This window comes from Felis catus, chromosome X (assembly GCF_018350175.1).
Source record: "Felis catus isolate Fca126 chromosome X, F.catus_Fca126_mat1.0, whole genome shotgun sequence".
Classification (NCBI taxonomy): domain Eukaryota; kingdom Metazoa; phylum Chordata; class Mammalia; order Carnivora; family Felidae; genus Felis; species Felis catus.
Genome location: NC_058386.1, coordinates 59,183,600 through 59,202,837, shown reverse-complemented (window position 1 = coordinate 59,202,837; position 19,238 = coordinate 59,183,600). Strand labels below are relative to the sequence as shown.

The 19,238-nt window shown below is 39.9% G+C and overlaps 1 protein-coding gene across 9 annotated transcripts in view; it reads left to right on the top strand.

Moving 5' to 3' along the window:
- The first annotated feature begins 3,885 nt into the window (after positions 1 to 3,885).
- Positions 3,886 to 19,238, top strand: part of HDAC8 (histone deacetylase 8) — a 223,913-nt gene continuing 208,560 nt past the window's right edge. For 2 of the 9 annotated variants that reach the window (XM_019823980.3, XM_019823978.3), the window contains exons 1-4: positions 3,910 to 4,375; positions 4,896 to 4,948; positions 7,813 to 7,943; positions 9,455 to 9,596. In XM_019823980.3, coding sequence (XP_019679539.1) covers positions 4,151 to 4,375; positions 4,896 to 4,948; positions 7,813 to 7,943; positions 9,455 to 9,596 — 551 coding nt within the window. In that variant the 5' untranslated portion in view covers positions 3,910 to 4,150. Of the gene's footprint in view, positions 4,376 to 4,895; positions 4,949 to 7,812; positions 7,944 to 9,454; positions 9,597 to 16,616; positions 16,725 to 19,238 lie in introns of all 9 variants that reach the window. The other 7 variants (XM_045050997.1, XM_006943825.4, XM_019823981.3 and 4 more) reach the window with 5 other exon arrangements.

The following is a 19,238-nucleotide window of genomic DNA, read 5'->3' as shown; positions in this document are numbered from 1 at the left end:
TAATACCTACACTAATGCAGTGGAGATAAATACAGTGTTTTCCACATTTAGTCTTTGTTTCCTATTAAACTTGAGTGACCTTAGGTCTTGGTTTGCCCAGGACAGTCTCCATGTATGCCTGTTGTCGTGGCATAATTATTAATAGCACTCTTTGTCACTCTTAAAAGTGTCCCAGTTTGGACGATATGGTTGCCCTATATTTAGCAGAAGTCTGATTTCTTTTAAGGCTAGGCCTAAAAGCCAAGGACCTGTTCTCAAAAGTACTCTTGAAGTAGTGGTGTGGGGGTAAGGAAACAGTGGGGGTAGACTTAAATAATATCTCTTAAATCCTAAGCAATATTTGAGTGCTTACCAGATGCCAGACTGTTACACAGGCAGTTAGCATGAACCATCTTATTCTATCTTCATAGTTACCATGTGAGCTAGATACTGTTGTCATTCCCATCTTACAGATGAGGGAACTGAGGTGCTGAGCATTTAAGCAAATTGTTCAAGATCAAACAGCTGGTAAGTGGTAGAGCTGGGATTTGAGCCCAAGCAGTCTGGCTCTATAGAGTTCCCATTCTCAACAATGACACTCTTCAAGGAAAAGACATTAAAACAAGGGTCAGTCTGTTGAGTACAGTTGAGGCATCTGTGGGCAGATTGTATGGCACAGTGGGCAACATGCAGAAATGCACAAAGAAGGCAGCCACAGGAGTAGTGCCTTTTCAGTGTGTTTGCTTTCCCTCCTGCCTGCTTCTGCCAGCAAGCAAAGACAGGCGAGATCGCCAAAAGAAGTGGCATAGCCTAACCTGATCTTGCTGGTTCAAAAACTACCTTTAGCGATAATGGTTGAAGAAAGTGAGTCAAGGACCCTTATCCAGGGTCACCACACCAGAACACTTTGGAGCCAAAGTTCAACCTACTTCCTCTGAACTTAGGCCTTACATCTGCAATTCCAGTGCTTTGGGAAGGGTTTTCTTCCCAAGTTAAGGACTGTATGGATATTAAGCATGTGGAAAATTGAGTTAGGGACCTGTGGCATGATTTGTGCTCTGTCTGAATCATGAACAAAGTGTCCAGCCACCCTGTGAGATTTGCTGCAGGAATAGGCTGCCAATTTCAGAGCCTCATTGCAACAATTTATCTTTCTCCATACTTGAGTCATCTTGCCACATTGTGTGTCAAATAAGGATACTATTTCCACTTTAGAAGTGTGTTGAAGTGTTCGGCTACCTGCTGCTAGATCTGAAAGAACACAGAGAACAATCCACTTTCACATCATCTTATTACAGTCCAGATTTTAGGGTGCCAGCTGGCCAGCCTGTATCCTGTCCTCTTCCTTTCACTGCCTATCCTTGAAGGCCCAGGACAAATCCCATTTCCTCTTTATATTGCCAATCTGTCATGATCTCACCTTTCCGTAAACTCCTACAGGCCCACAGATTCCTTCACCTGTGTCTGTAAATGTGTGCCTTTCTCTCTGATCCTAAAAACAATCATTCATGAGCTCTAACATCCCTTGATATACTAATTCCTTCCTTTCACAATCAAATTTCTTCAAAGAAGAAGCTCCACCTGACAGTGTTGGTTTCACTCGTTAACCCCTTGCAATTGGGCTTCCTCCCTGCCTTGTGTTTTTTTTTCCTCATAGAGCACCAGTGAGCTCCTATTGGCAATGACATTGTCACTACCTCTCCCTTCTTGTGACCCTCTCATCCCTAGATTTCTGTGAAACTGTACTACATTTGTTCCCACCCAACTATTTCTTCTTTTGTCTCCTTTATGGCATCTTTTTCTCCTCCTAGCCTCCACAAAAAGGCATTCCCAAAAGTTACACTCTTCTTCCTAGCCCAAAAGATTCTCACCATAGTGTGCGGTAGGCTTTAAAAAGTGACATGGTCTGATTTACTTTATTTTTTTTATTTTTGGCCCCGAGTTCATTCTGGTGGCTGCAAAAAGACTAAATTGTAGTTCTGCAAAAGTAGAGGTAAAAACCCGTGTGATATTGCAGAAACTTCAGGTGACAGATGACAATGTCAGGACTGGGGTAGTGGCATCTCTGTTCCCATTGCCTGTACCCTAGTTTAAATCATCATTACTTTTTATGTGGACCACTGCGGCACTCTCACTACCTCTAGTCTTTCAATAACTAATCTTTACACCACTCTTGTAGAAATCTTTTTTTTTTTTTTAAGATTTCTGTTTAAATGTCTACTCATTTGCCACAGCTTGAAGTCTGTTCCCTTTAGCCTGGCATTCACAACCCTTCATGATCCAGCCTCTTCAGCTAAACTAGACTAGAAATGTTCTCCTTTATGTTTTTGCTTATGCTATTGATTCTAGTCAGTGTGCCCTCCCCTGGCTCCCATCCTCACCAAGTAAAATCCTGTCCATCCAGTAAAACCATCTCAAATGCCACTGAATAGGAATTCTAGTTGCCATTTATTAAGTACTTAATTCTTAGTTATTAAGCAATCTAAGCCTTCTACATTCATTACCTGACTCTGATGCATTGCATACTGTTTCTTGTGTATTTATGTCATCTCTACAAGAATGCAAATTCCCTGAGAGCAGAAATGAGATTGTAGTTCATCTTGAGAATTGAATCCTTCGCTGTTCTATACATTTAGTTGCCGTCAGATAAATGTTTGGTAAATGACTGAATGATTGCAGAACTTTGAACCAGTTGCTATAGGAAGATCGAAAAGAAGCATAAGGGCTTATATTCTAGTTAAAGAAGACATCACAGGTCTGGGGGGGGGGGTTGGATTTTCCAGAATACTAAGCATTCAGGGAATACTAAATGGAGGATTGAACAAAGTTAGATTTAACAAAGTAATGCTACAGGAATGAAGTTTACATAGTAAAGGGAATGTTCAACGGCTTCAGTGTCAGGCAGGCCTGGTTTTGAATTCCTGCTTTTCTGCTTAATAGGTGTGTGACACTGAACAGCCATTTGCTCTCTTTCTAAACTGCATCTGTAAAATGGGCATATTACAATATCCTTCATAGGACTTTTGCAAAGATTAAATGAGATAATATATCCAAGTGCATATCAGAGTGCTCAAAAAATGTTTAAAAAGTAAAAAATGGTGAGCTAGTTTTTAAAGGAAGTAAGAATGTTGGATTGTCTGAGGGGTGTTAGCAGGTCACTTCAGGTTGAGATGAGAGGTAGGGGGACTTGGAAACTGGCCAGCTTACATCATATCATAGGGGCTGCCAGGAGCCTGGAAATAACTGATGATAATTCTAGAAGTGCTTCAGGATATTATGTAATGTGAAGTCTCACACTACATAAATTATTTCAGTAACCCTTGTATAGTTCCAGAAGCAAAAGGAGGGAGGGAAGGGGAACTGCAGTTTGCAAACATCACTGAAAGTATGTGCTCACCCCCTCCCACACGAATTTTTAAAGAGTAATTTGACATCAGTGCTTGATTGGAATCTACAAAACAATTTCAAGATTACCAGCCAGCCTCTTGAAAAATGCTTTTGGCTTTGCCAGAGTGAATTATTGAGGTTTTTAACTCTTACATGGACATGGATTGCTAATGATGAAAAGGAATAAAGTTGTGTGCAAAATTTACTGTGTAAACTTTTCAAATCTTTTGCAACCATTTATTAATCCCCCACCAAAAAAGCCTGTCTAACGTAGGTGGGTGGTGCTGGGCTCTTGGTGGCCACATCGTGTCTATCTTTAAATATTTATATGGGTGTATCTGCAGATTGAAACAATTCACGAAGAGCTGGGCGGCTTTTTTGTTGTTGTTGTTTGTTTGCTTGTTTTTTTGTTTTTTTGTTTTGTTTTGTTTTGGTTTTTTTTTAGCGCTAAAACTCACATTCGCGGCTATTTTAGCAATTAGCCCGGGCTCTTCCGCTACTCGAACCCCTCAAAACTACATCTCCCAGCATGCTCTAAAGCTGGTCTGACCTCATTTCAAATGGCCCCGTAGGGCAACAAGGATGGTTAGTTTTGACCGTGCTTATTTGTCCCATAAATTATCGATCCTAATTGGCAGTTATTTGGGCTTTTATATTTGCCGACCTCTCGTTTTTGTATCGTGGTCACTAAATGAAGGGCTTCTGGCCTGGGAGGGCCCATGTATTCTTTCAATTGGTTGGGGAGCTGGGACAGTGTCTCTGGCAATAACGAGAATAGGAGGGAATGTTGACCAGGGAGCACCGCTGCGGCCGTTCAGAGGAGCAGGAACAGGAGCCCGGGCTGAGTCTGAAAAAAGCCGGATCCAGAAGGTGGCTCCGGAACGGCTGGAATTGGAAGATGGAGGAGCCGGAGGAACCGGCGGACAGTGGACAGTCGCTGCCTCCAGTGTACATCTACAGTCCCGAGTATGTCAGCATGTGCGACTCCCTGGCCAAAGTCCCCAAACGGGTAAGAGAGGTGGGGATAAAAGACCGTGGGCTTTTAGGGTGGGGGTGGGGGCTTTTGGACCGGACAGCATTAGGAAGCTGAGAGGATTCCGGGCTGGGGGAAATCTTCAGCAGAAATTTGGGCAGGTGTGCTAGGCTATGGAGGAAGTGTTCCCTTACAGTTTCTGAGAGCGCCGCATTTATCGTCGGGGCGTCCAACGCACCGGAGGGGGTAGGGGTGCGGGGGAGGGGATGGTACTAGGGGATGGTGGCTCCACTACAAGGGATCCCTGAAGTGGAGAAGACGCTGCAAGAGAAACGTTCCAGCACCTCCGTGAGGCCCGGTGGCTTTCTCCTTAGCTATTTATATACTTTGTATCTATTTTGTCTAAAGTGCATTGCAACTGGTAAGTAAAAAGCGAGGGGAGTTAAAAAGTTACTTTCTTTGTTCAGGGTGATGAAGTCGATGGTATTTCTCTGAAATAAACATTGAAGAGACGTTTTTCTGCCTTTTTTTTTTTCTTTTTTGTTGATGCTTCTAGGCCAGTATGGTACATTCTTTGATTGAAGCATATGCACTGCATAAGCAAATGAGGTAAGTTGTCTTTCTTGAACCAAGCCCTGAAGCTAAGTGCTCCTTAGTATCCTACTTCACAGTGGACCTAATTAGGAAGAGAATAGTCCTTTTTTCTTTCAAAGTTTTTTGCAATTCAGTGTTTGTAATCTGCCTGTAACCTAGTGAAAGCTCTTGAAGCATTAAGAAAACTTGAAAAAAGTACGGAAAGCAGTTAAGACCCATTAGAAATAAGATTCTATTACTGGAAGGGAAAGTAATCTAGGGATAGGTGCCCTGTGGAGATTTCAAGGTGAGTACCTTAGGGTACTAAAACCCATCTGATGGAAAAGAAATTTTATTCACCTGTGACATGTTCTGAGATTTCTATGTGTTTATTTCTAAGCCAAATCTGAGGGTGTGTGTTCAACTTAAGACTTTTAGACACCCCATCACTATCACCTAACTTTTACAATTAAGCCTGGAGACAAGTCAAGACCAAAGCAAAACTACAACCAAACCAGAACTCAGCACACACTTAAGTGTTGCTTTAAAAAAAAGAATGAACTTGCTGTTTATCATTATAAGAATGGATATTTTAGCCCTGTCACTTGTAGGATTATTTATGACATTGTCTGGCCAAATAGGTGAGTGTCTACTCTGACTTGTGTAGTATACTTCATTTATTCCCCCCAGAAGGTAGTGTAATAGGCTTTCAAATTTTATACTTATTATTAACAAAATCATTTACTGAGTACCTTTTTTTTTTTTCCCCATATGTTTGGTAGACATGAGAACTATATGCCTTCCATCACAGTTACTTAACTTTTCCAAAAATTACTTTACGGGCACACGGGTGGTTTAAGCATCCAACTCTTGATTTCCACTCAGGTCATGATCTCACTGTTCGTGAGTTCGAGTGCCACATCAGGCTCCATGCTGACAGTGTGGAGCATGCTTGGGATTCTCTCTCTTTCTCTCTCTTTCTGCCCCTTCCATGTGTGCACGCTCTCTCTCTCTCTCTCTCTCTCTCTCTCTCTCTCTCTCTCAAATTAAATAAAATAAACATAAAGAATATTTTAAGACAAACAAGAAATCGATGTAAAGCAGAACTGTCCCATTCCCTTGCTATTAAGCAGAGAGGCTTTCTGTAAGTGTTTGTTAGATAAGAGGAAGGGCACTAGAAACCTTAGGGCAAGAAAACATGGTCCAAAAAACTGTAACATTTTTATTTTAATGCACAGATTTGTCATTTTCTTGAAGGAGAAGCAAGAGTCCTTGTATCTTGGCCATGTATATGGAACTTTTTGATATTTATTTATTTTTGAGAGACAGCATGTGGGGGAGGGGCAGAGACAGAGAGAGAGGATCCAAAGTGGGCTCCGTGCTGACATCTGTGAGCCTGATGCAGAGCTTGAACCATGAGATCATGACCCGAGCCGAAGTTGCACCCTTAATCAACTGAGCCACCCAGGCGCTACTATATATATTTAATTGTTGAGACTGAGCTACAGGATTCTTCTGGCCTGCTTGGTGACAGTACTAGCCTATACAGTCATATTAATTCATGAAAAACCCATGGCTGAGTTCCCATTCAGCAAACAAACAAAAAAAAAAACCACTACTGCCTCCCTGTGGCGTAGGTCATCGCTTTTCCAACTTGAATGTACATATGAATCACCTTGTTAAATTCCGATTCTATAGATCTAAGGTGGCGCTGAAGGCTGAAGTTCTGCCTGTCTGACAGGCTCCTAGGTGCTGCTGCTGCTGCTGCTGCCGCCGCTGCTGCTGCTGCTGCCGCCGCCGCCGCCACCACCACTGGTCCATAGACTACACTTTAAGGGGCAGTGGCAGAGTCAGGAAAAGAAATGGGGAATAGGCAGACAAGTTAAAGGTGGTAAGTCCGGTTGTTAGCTTAACACCACCCTGTATTCTGAGTCACTTCTATTTGTCACTTCCTGTGACAGCTTCTGAGCAAAGTCCCTTCTCTTCTTCCTCTCAGAGGTGGATATGAGGGACCAAATATAGGAACTTTTATGTTTTGAGTTGCCTATTTGTTATCTGTTAGTATTAACAATAATGATAGTCATCCACAAAGCATTTTCATATGTTATCATTTCATTTTCACATTAAGTCCCATAAGATCTCCCCACTTTACAGGTGAGGAAACTGAACTACAGAAGTCAATTTGCCTGAGGTTATGGAGCTGATAAGTACAGAGTTAAGAAGAGGTGCTCAGTTCTCAACTCCAAATTCAAAATTCATGATAATAAAGTTGCCTATTAAAGTAAAATTAGGGGCAACTGGGTGGCTCAGTCAGTTAAGTGTCTGACTCTTGGTTTCGGCTAAGGTCATGATCTCACAGTTCATGGAATTGAGCCCCAAGTCAGGCTCTGTGCTGACAGTACAGAGTTTGCTTGGGATTCTCTCTCTCCGTCTCTCTCTGCCCCTCTCCTGTTCTCTCGCTCGCTCTCTCAAAATAAATAAATAAACTTAAAAATTTTTTAAAGTAAAACTGTAGCTGAAAGGATTATATGTCCCAATTAGGAACTAATTCAAGTGCAAAGATCTCTGCCTACTAGTTTGTTATGGAAGTTGTAACTCACAGAGTGAAGTTTGTCCAATATCTGATTATTTCACTTAAATATAATCACTGGCTTTTTTTTTTTACTACCTGTGAACTCAAGGAGATCTGTCCTCTCACCCCTTATTAGTGGAATCATTACAGAGATGTGAGGAAGTGAAGACTACATCAGTAAAGGAAGAGAACATGTTTATTATTTCAGCCCACTGGAACTAGGAGCTGGGAGTTGTATTTTCTGCTCAGACTGCTGGCTCCTGCTTCCAGTTTCTGGCATACTCTGGTTCTGACTCACTCACCTCTCTTTGTTCTCTGTTATTATTAGGATAGTTAAGCCCAAAGTAGCCTCCATGGAGGAGATGGCCACCTTCCACACTGATGCCTATCTGCAGCATCTCCAGAAGGTCAGCCAAGAAGGAGATGACGATCATCCAGACTCCGTAGAATACGGGCTAGGTAAAGTCATTACTGGGCAGTGATGGGAGGTAGACAACCTCCACCTATAAATTGTAACTACTTATTTTACAACTTGCATGAAAGTCTTTATTTTTTAATTAAAAACTAATGTGTTAACCGCAATATTAATCTCTTAGCTTAAACACGTATCTCACTTAACAAGCAAACCATATGAGTTGAGCAAAACCAAATGACGGATTAGACAGAGGAAAATCTTTTAGTTGCTTAGGCCCAATAGCAGTGCCCACATTGGGTCTGGCTGTTAAAACTTGAGTACATGTTTATGTTCTGGATAAGTTTTCAACCCTATTTCACATTAAACAGCTGTATTTTTTTAAACTGTAGGTGGCCAATGGGATAGTCTAGAGAAATAGCATGGTTTAGTAGAACTCTGGGAGATAGTGAGTCAAGGGACCTGGGTCCCAGACCTGGCTCTGTATGACCAAGATAAGCTATATCACCTCTCAGGACTCTGTTTCTCTATCTGTAGGGTGTGACTAGCTAATCTTGAAGATTTAGCCTTTCTAGGTCCAATGCTTTAAAAAAATTATTTCCCCAACATTGGAGATGTTTGCTTCTCATTTGGAAGCTGATGTTACCACAGGAGCTTTTTGGTAAGATATGTTGTTGTCACATCTCAAGCTATTCCTCCTAATAGAGTTCCAGACCCACTTCGAATGTGTGGAGGTGGGACCTTCCTCCTACACCCCCAATCAGTGCTCAGGACACTAGCTGGGTGTCCTACAATTCAACTCTGACACTATCTGCCTGGAGATAGCATCAGATCCCACAGGTTAAGGACTCAGTACCACAACACTGCTCTACTCTTTAGATACCAATCGCAAGCCCAGGTTGTTACCTGTACTTCTGACTGGCCATAAATCAGACGTCCCCACAATCCCCTCTTTGGGTTTAATTTTCTAGAGCAGTGCACAGAACTCAGGGAACCCATTTAATCACTAGATTACTAGTTGCTTACAAAAGGATATGTATAACTCAGAATGGCCAGATGGAAGAGATGCATAGGGCAAGGTATGATGAGAGGATGTGGAGCTTCCATGCACTTTCCAGGCATACCAGTCTCCCCACATCTCCATGTGTTCACCAAACCAGAAGCTCTCCCAGCCCTCCTTTTGGGTTTTAGGAGGCTCCGTTACATAGGCATGACTGATTAGATCATTGACCAATTGGTGATTGAACTCAATCTCCAGCCCCTTCCTCTCTCAGGAGGTCAGGGGATAGGACTGGTAGTTCCAACCTTCAATCACCTGATTTGCTCCAGTGGCTACCAACCTCCATCCTTAGGTGTGATCCACAGGTCACCTCATTAGTATCACAAAGACACCTTTATTGCTCTCATTGTTCAGGAAATTCCAACAGTTTTAGGAGCTCTGTGTCAGAAATGGAAATGAAGATCATGTATAAATATTTCTTATTATATAAACCACAGTATCACACCTCCTCTTTCTCCAATCCATCTTTTAACAAACTCTTCTGATGTTTGCCCAAAGGTTATGACTGTCCAGCCACTGAAGGGATATTTGACTACGCAGCAGCTGTAGGAGGGGCTACAATCACAGCTGCCCAATGCCTGATTGATGGAATGTGCAAAGTAGCAATTAACTGGTCCGGAGGGTGGCATCATGCAAAGAAGTAAGAAAATGACCTTTCTGCTTTCTGCCTCTTTCCTTGAGTCAGTTTCTCAGTTATGTAAACTCTTATGCTTATTGTATCAGCATTTATTGGGAGACTTGTGTATGCATATAGCACTTTACCAGGCATCCTGAAGAGATACAAGTGAAATAGAAGAAGATAGGACAATATAATGGAAACCACACCATTGAAAGGCAGGATACCTGGCCTCTATGCCTAGTTTTTCTACAAACTTGGCTAACTGACCTGGAAAGATTAACCTCTCTAAGCCTCAGTTTTTCCATCAGGAAAATGGGCAGGGCAAAGGATATAACTAGACAATCTCTACATTTCTTTCCAGCTTTTTGGAAATTCCCCTCACTTCAAGGGACTTATGCTCTAGAAACACTAACAAAATTAGAATAATTAGGGAGCAATATCAATTTTTTACCCACTGAATATATGTATGAGCTGAAGAGATTTAGCAGTATGGAGAAATTAATCATGGAAGTCTTGGAAGAGGTGAATTTTAGAACTAGTTCTGAAAGAAGTGGCAAACGGATTTTCAAACAGGTGGAAAATTAATGAGAATAGATTTAAAACAAAATGCTGAAGAATCAAGAAGGAAGCTCATGCTACCATCTCTAGGGATAGTGGCAACCAACTGAGAGAGTTCAGTGTTACTCTAAGGAGAAAGGGCTTCTGAAACAGCTGTTCTCAGGTGCATACTGTTGGCCATGACTTTGATACTCCTTGGTGCTCTGAAGTCCAGAGAAAATGGCACTTTGGTTTTCAGAATAAAACTGAGTACAACCTCAGCAGATGAAGATTAAGATACTAGTATGGAATTCATTTCATCAAATCGGCGGATTTTCTGTGTGACCAAGGAAGTCCTTGAGAAAATTTACTACTAGAATCTACTACTGAGGTGATGGCGCTAAGAGAACCAGTGTTTAATAAGGAGTTTTACATAGCCTTAAAAACAAAAAGAAACAGCTTACCTTTTGTTAGCTTTTGCTCTATTAAAAATTTTCAAAATAAAGACAGTGATTCCTAGGACAAAAAAAAAAAATGACCCTCCTTTAAACCACACATGAAAGGCAGAGTGGGGGGGGGGGGGGGGAACCCAGGCTCTCTGAACCAATGACCTCTATTTGAATCCTCTTGTGCTTAGCAAGTTGGGAAGAAAAGTAATGTGGTTTCATGGAAAATGCCTGATCCTGTGAATTAGATCTAGTTTCTGCATGTGGCACTGGAGGATCTTATACATTGAGTTTTTTATAATTTTTTGAATTTTTTTAATATTTATTTTTGAGAGTCAGAGACAGAACATGAGCGGAGTATGGGCAGAGACAGAAGGAGACCCAGAATCTGAAATAGGCTCCAAGCTCTGAGCTGTCAGCACACAGCCTGGCATAGGGCTTGAACCCACAAACTGTGAGATCATGACCTGAGCCAAAGTTGGACGCTTAACTGACTGAGCCACCCAGGCACCCCAGATCTTATGTATTTAAATTCAGGGCCTGGATCCGTTTCTAGTGGAATACCCAGATACCTGCCACTTGTCACTGTTTTGCTTTGAAATGAAGCATACTCAATCTAGAGCCAATCATGGCTGCTTCTGGGCTACATGTAGGTGGGTATTATCTTAACTGTTTCAGACAGCTTTCAGATGATCCTACCTGGAAACAGACACTGTGGTGAATAGAAATTACAGAGAGTCTCTAGGGATTGCCCCAATTCTGGTCCAAATTCTAGGGGGTTCTTGGCACCTCTGGAACATCTCTGCAAATGGACTACAGGCATGTAGCCCACCAACTTACATCTAGCAAGCATTATCTATTTTAACCACAATATTTGTTTAAACTTTTCCATCCCCAAATACTTGTATGGATTCAGACATGCCATTTATTCATTCAGCATGCACTGATTAAGCACCTACTATATGCCAAGCATATGTTTATCATCACTAATAAGCAGAGATATAAAAATTGAAGCATGGTATATTTTTCCCTGACCAATTTTGAAAACAAATCTTCAAAATATCCTTGTTCTGGCATGGTTACAGTGAAACTGGTACACTCTTTTTGAAAGCTTTGGAAATAAGTGTTTAAAAGAGTGGGGAAAATGTTCATACCTGTTGACCCAGTAATATCATTCTTAGCAGTCTATTGTAAGGAAATAAAACCAATCCTGCCCTCAAGAAATTGATACCTTAAGAGGTAAGACAGCAAATAATTGCATTCAGAAACTAAAAAACAGTGATTTTCAAAGACAATTCTTCAAAAGAAGAATGATGAGGGACTAATGCTATTAGATATTAAACATACAAAACTAGAATAATGAAAACATGGTACCACTGGTATAAGATTAGACAGATGATATTACGGTATGCTCTCCAAAGAGACTTTTACATATAAGAATTCAGTCTATTATAAAAGATGCTTTGCAAGTGAATAGGAGTGGAAAGGATTGTTCAGTAAATGATGTTGTGACAGCTGGTAGCATTTATACCCTCATCTCCTGTAATAAACTAAAAGAAGTGGCAGCTAGATTGAAGAGTTAAATATAAAAAATCAAATTAAAAAAACTAGAATGAATGGATATTTATCAGGCTTCTGAAGGGGAATAGATTTTCTAAGCTTAGGAAGTAATAGAAAAAATTCCCAAAGGAAAAGATCAACAAATTTAGATATATAAATTTTTAAAACCAAAATAATTTTTAAAAGTTTTGTGGTCATTTAAAAAATAATATTTAAACACAGACTAAAAAGGCATATTTGACAAATATATGACAGAATGTGACAGGTTTATATTTTCTAAGTAAGGCACTTATACAGTATGATGTATAAGAAGTATGGGCAAAGAGCACAAATAGAAAATTTACAAAGGTGTTTAAGAACAACTGGAAAACATGGGGCAATGTTCATCACTACTGATCAAAGAAATGCAAATTTAAACAACTAAGTAGCCTCTCTTTAAGCCAGAATTGAAAAAGATGGTACTTATTTGGGTGGTAATAGTGTTTCAGCCCCTTAAAGTAATTTGGTAGCTAATGTGTATTAATACCCTTTATCTACCTTAGGGATAAGGACTGATGTCCTTTAATCCTACTACTGAGAATATTTCCAGAAAAAATAATGCAAAATATGCAAAAGAACTATTTGCATGGAAGCCTTTATCAGTGTTACTTATGAAACAAAAAAAAAATAGAAATAATGTGAATATGTAGTAATAAGGAAATGGTGAATCTACTCCATAGAATATTATGCTATTTTTTAAATGATGATTATGAAGACTATAGAGCATTTCAGGAAAATACTTATGTGTTAATAAAAAATCAGGTTTTAAAATTGTATGCACACTGCAATTACAACTTTATAGAACATACACATATTAAAAAAAAACAGTGGGAATAATAATAGTGGCTATATTAGGGTGGCAGAATTATTGATGATTTTTAAAAATGTGTTTCTTTAGTTTGCAAAATTTCTGGAAAGAGATTTTATTACTTTTGCAGCTAAAATATTACCAAAATAAAAAGATGCAAAAAAAGTTACAGCAAATATTACAGATGTTTAAATTCTTTATTCTAATTGATTTTTTTTTTTTTAGTTTATTTATTTGCTTTTGAGATAGAAAGGGAGAGTGAGAGAAAGAACGAGTCGGGGAGGGGCAGAAAGAAAGGAAAGAGAATCCCAAGCAGGCTCCACGCTGTCAGTGCAGAGCCCAACATAGGGCTCAATCTCACCAACCATGAGGTCATGGCTTAGCCGAAACCAAGTGTCAGATGCTTAACCGACTGAGCCACACAGGCGCCCTTCTAATTGATGTTTTAAAACGCTAAAATTTAGATAAATGGACAAAAGACATGAACAATTCACAAAAGAGGGAACAAATAGTAAATAAACATGAATAAATATTTACCATCATTGATAATTATGGGAAGAGAGATTGAAATATAGTATATACATGTATACATTTTTCTCCTCCCAGATTTGAGCTGAAGGAAGAAAGATTTTTTACCTCATATATCTATAACTCTTGGTAATCTAACCTAAGGAAATAAGCCAATCCAAAATATGGAAAAGCTGTGTGTATGAAGATGGTCATTTCTCTCTTATAGCCAAAAAAGAGGAGGGAGACCTGAATATCCAACAACAGCAGAATGGTTAAGTTTTATACTGTAACATATCCACTTGATGGGCTATTATGTAACCATTAACAAATGGTGGTTAGGATGACTATATAACAAAAAAAAGTGCATATTGGGGTGCCTGGGTGGCTCAGTCAGTTGAGCATCTGACTTCGGCTTAGGTCATGATCTCACGGTTGGTGAGTTCAAGCCTCAAGTCGGGCTCTACACTGACGTGTGGAGCCTGCTTGGGATTCTCTCTCTCTCCCTCTCTGTCTGCTCCTGCCCCGCTCTCACACTCCTCTCTCTCTTTCCCTCCTTCCCTCCCTCCCTCCCTCTCTCTCAAATAAAATACAACTTTAAAAAACAGTGCATATTGTATAATGTTGGCTTTGTTTTTAAAGGGCAGATAGCTATAACATTGTACATTTACTCTGATTAGTCATGTAAAAAAATAGATGCTTATGAAAAAAACATTTTTTTCTTCTTAGAAGGAAATATAACAAAATGATACTGGTGACTTTGTGAGGATGATGATGCTGTGAAAGATATAGATATATATAGATACACACATACATACATACACATGTATACATGTATCTTTTTTCTGTTTCCTATATCTTCTCTAATGTGTATTTTATCAGCAGAACTTTTTATAGTAAAAACTGCTTGGAACAAGGTGGGAAGCAGTTACAGTACAGACACAATATGACCAGTGTATGCTCCAGTTATGTGCAGGGTGGTGGAGTGTACAGAAGAAGGAGAAGGAGTTTGCCTTCCTATCGTCAGCAAGGATGGAGATTTCCAAGCAGAGGGAACAATAAAAACAGGGTAGTGGAAAGTATGGGGCATTTGGAGAATTGCAAGTAGTTAAATGTGGCCAGAATGTGAGGGCAAATAGAGCAAGACCAGACTGTAAAGGTTTTGTAAGCTATGCTGAGGAGTTGGACTTTTTTCTCGGGCCAGTGGGGATTTACTGAAGAATTTTAGAGAGGGTGGCAATGTGCTGATTGGATCTGAGGGAACTGAGGCTAGAGAGGAGAAGGCCATTGCAATTATTCATTTAACAAACTTTTATTGAGCTCCTGCTGTATTCCAGATGATGAGGAAACAAAGAGTTATACAGGAGGTTCTTATTACTCGAGGGTACTTGGTACCAGACAGAAGGCCACTTAGTGAACCCATTTAAAAGGGGGACTAAACCATCAACTGACAAATGGATAAAGAAGATGTGGTTTATATATATAATGGAATACTACTTGGCAATGAGAAAGAATGAAATCTGGCCATTTGCAGCAACATGGATAGAACTGGAGGGTATTATGCTAAGTGAAATAAACCAGGCAGAGAAAGACAGATACCATATGTTTTCACTCATATGTGGATCTTGAGAAACTTAACAGAAGACCATGGGGCAGGGGAAGGGGAGAAACAAAAAGTTACAGAGAAGGAGGGAGGCAAACCATAAAAGACTCTTAAGGACTGAGAACAAACTAAGGGTAGATGGGGGTTGGGGGAGAGGGGAAAGTGGGTGATGGGCAGGGATGAGGGCACTTGTTGGGATGAGCACTGGGTGTTGTATGGAAACCAATTTGCAATAAATTATATTTTAAAAATAAAAGGAGGACTAAAATTTTAGAGTAAATAATGGAGCGGGCGGGGCTTGATTAGTACACTAACTTGAATAATTAAAAACTGTTAAAATTCGTCTGTGTCTTAATAGAATTGAATGCTATGTAATTCTTACAACAAACAAAGAATGCATTGAGGATTGATTGCTTTTGTTTGGGCCTAATTTTTCAAACAAAAGTATGCAACATTTCAAGATGGTACATTTGACTTTCTGTGAGATTTTTGCAGCACAATCGTTAAGAGGGTTGATTTTGCCAAAAATGTTCAAGGGCTTTTCCAGTTTTTCTGAGGGCTTCTCCTTAATCATTTGGTATTCAAATCACTTTCTTTTGAACAACTTTTAAAATCATTATCCTTAGTTATTTTTCTCCTCTTCATCTGTAAACTGGTCTACAGATCCTGGTTGTCAGTTTTGTGTGTTAACTTCATGATATCTTGCATATTTTTATAAGATTTGTAATTTTACTTTGTGATAGATTTGTAGTGAATTGCTCACTGATATATATGACAATCCATAAAAAACATAGTGATTGAACAGATGGATAGAGATAGGTACTAGTGTTTAAACGAGTAGGTTGTTTGAATGGAGACTGACAAAAGTGGTCAGTTCATTAGCAAATGCCTTCATGCTATGACAGCTTGTGTATCCCTAGGAAACCTCAAAACCTTGATACTTCTGGGGCTAAGGCAATAAATTCTCAGTAATAAGAACTTTCTGTATCAGCAAAAGTCTAGTGCAGTGTTTTTTAAACTGAGAGTTGCAGTTCACTAACAGAACATTGTATCAGTTTAGTGGGCTGCAGCCAGCATGTTTTGATCCCAAGGTGGATTTCATGAAACTTGTTCTAGTGTATGTGTATGTATTTGTGTGTACTAGGCCACAATGTAAAATGTCAAGTCACTGTGGAGTGAAATGATGTGAACTTTGAAATAAGACTTAGGTGCAAATCCAGGCCACACCATGTACTGGCTATGTATGTAACTTTGGGGTTATTCCAGAAACAGCATGTGCAGGGACAGAGATGCATGAAGGCTGAGGGAACTTCCAAGTCTGTAATTAAAGCTGGAACTCCTGTAGGTAAGTGACTGTAAGAAAGGTAGGAGAGGTATAAAGGGTCCTTATATGCCAAGCTACATAGTTTGAACTTAATCCTTCAGATCAGTGGTTCTTGACCTGTTTTGATCATGGACCCTCTGAAAATCTGATGAAAACTATGTATACTGTCTACTGTGTAGAAAAGTGCACATACACAAATTTTTCCTTGTAATTTCAGAAAGTATAAGACTCTCTTAAAGCCCTTGTCTGGATGGATGGATCCCTGGTTAAGAACCCTGGCTTTGGACAATGAAAAATCACTGAAGAAAGCTTTATCCAGGAGTAGGTAACATGATCAGATTTGCATTTTAGGGATCTGATTCTAGCAAGTCAGCAGGTAAACTGGTGGAGAGTTGGGGGAGGATGTTGATAGAGAAATTGATTAGGACTTTACTGTAATAATCTACTCAAAAGGAAGTGAAAGCAGTGGTGATGAGCATAGAAGAGCAAATAAATTCAGGAGCCATTTAGTAGCTAGAAGAGATAGGAATGGTAAGCAATTTAATATAAATGATAAGGAAGGAGTGATCTAGATTTCTTGTGTAGATGACTGAGTAAATTTTGTTACCATTAACCAAGAAGAGTAAGAGATGAGAGCTGATGTGGTTATGGAGCATGTAATCAGAGATGTCTCCTAGAGAGCTGGTAACAGGGTCCAGCCCAGTAATTTTGAGCCTCTATTGTACATATGAAATACCTGGGGGTCTTGATAAAATGCAGATCTGGTTCAGGAGGTCTGGGATGAAACTTGGGAATCTGCATTTCTAACAAGCTCTCAGATGATACTAAATGCTGCCAATCTGTGGACCATACTTGGAATAGCAAGATGCTAGAGCTCAGGATAGCTATCTTCACTGAAAATACAGATTTGGGCATCAACAGCGTGATAGGTGGTAATTAAAACTAAGAAAATAGATAAAAATCACCTGAGAGGCATCTTTAATACAGAAAAACAAAATGAAACAAATACTGAGCCTTGTGGAATGCCAGTGTTTACAGGACAAGTAGAAGAAGATAGGCTTACAAAGGAATCTGGAGGAGAAATGTTCAAAAAGATAGGAAGAAAATCAGAAAAGACTTACCAGAGAAATCAAAAGTGAAAATTGAGAAGACCAGGTTGGAGAGTAGTGTCTGCCACCAGAGCAAAAATTGATTCTTGTGAGTGGGGGAAAACAAAAAACTTAGATGTTACATGGTTTATGATGTGCAGTATATCTGTGATATTAAAATTTTATAGAGTGGTCAATTAAGACAACTTATCTAAAAAGGCTCCTTGGATTAGGAAATGATAATGAGCAAATGATTGAGAAATAGTGCTGTAAAGAAGTAAAATAAGATTGGTCAGTAGGGAGGTTATGGCGAAGAAGACTTCAAAGGATGCAAAGGAGTGTGCCAGGAAGACAAGAAGGTGAACAGGATTCAGAAAGCCACAACCGCCTTTGTAAAAGCAGAGTGATGTAAAATAGCTTGGTGGATTTGGGAAACTACACACTGCCCTGTAGTGTTGGAGGTGTTAAAGTACCAAGTGGATAATGGCAGAAGGTGAGGTAGAAAAGTAGGAAATGGGTTATGAAAGGCTTCATGAATATCTGAATCCCCCAAATGAAAAATGTAGATATCTAGTTCTCTCTCAGAGATCTTGATTGGGTAGGTTTGGAGTAGTGTGTCAGAACCTACAACTTCCAAACTTTAGGAGTGATTCTGATGTGCATACTTTGAGAAACTCTGTAGTAGGAAATGGGGGGGGGGGCACTGCAAAATTATGTGAGGAAGTAACGTGAGATCTGTATTTTAGGAAACTAACTCTGTAGTCATAGAGGATGGAAGGATTGAAGGAGGTGTTGACTGGAGGTAGGGAGACTGAATAGGGCACAAGCAAGTCCTCCCAATGACAAATGATGAAGACCTGATCTAAGGCAGAGTAGTGAGATTGTGGGATGGAGAATGGTGAAGGCTGACTTGAGACAGCTTTAAGAGATAAAATCAAGTATTAATGATTAGTGGATATGAGTGGAGAGGAAAGAGGAGGAAGATAACTCAAGTTTCTGGCTTCCTTGAGCGGAGTCCCAGAGAAAGCAAGATATTGATAACAATAGCCAATGTGTTGAGCTACATGCTAGATGCTACCTTACCTGAATTTTGTCTCATATATTCTCATAGTTCTCATATATTCTCATATTAAGAAGCAGATGTTGTTATTTTCTCTCTTTTACCCATTTGGAGTACAAAGAGGTTAAACAACTTGCTCAAGCTTGGTAAGTGATCACACTGTTATTCAAACCCAGGCAGCCTGATTTTTCCAACCTGTGTACTTAACCCTTGTAAACCTCAATAAACAAGAATAGGTGTTGGTGTGCAGCAAAGGTAATAGCCAGGGAAAGTGGATACTCCAATTTGGAGATGGAGGTGGAAGCTAAAAATAGAAACAGAAGTGTTGCCAGTATATAAAGTGGTGGTGCAAACCATGAAAATGGACAGGATTACCTAGGGAAAAGGCAGAGAGTCAGGAGAAAAAGAAAGTAGAGCCTAGAGCCCCAGGAAACACCAACTTGTAACGGGCAAGTATAAGAAGAGGCCCCAGTGAATTCAGCCAAAAAGCGACAATCAGGGCCAGCCAGATAATCAAAATAGAAAGGGACCATGGAATCCCATGGGAGCAGAGGAGTTTAAAGACGCAAAAAGCTCTCAGCAGTGCCACGTGCTATGGAGGGGTCAATCCAGAGAAGTACTAAAATGTCAGTCATATTTGGCAACTAACATAGTCACTAATGATTTTGGTAAGATAACATCCTGGAGAGGG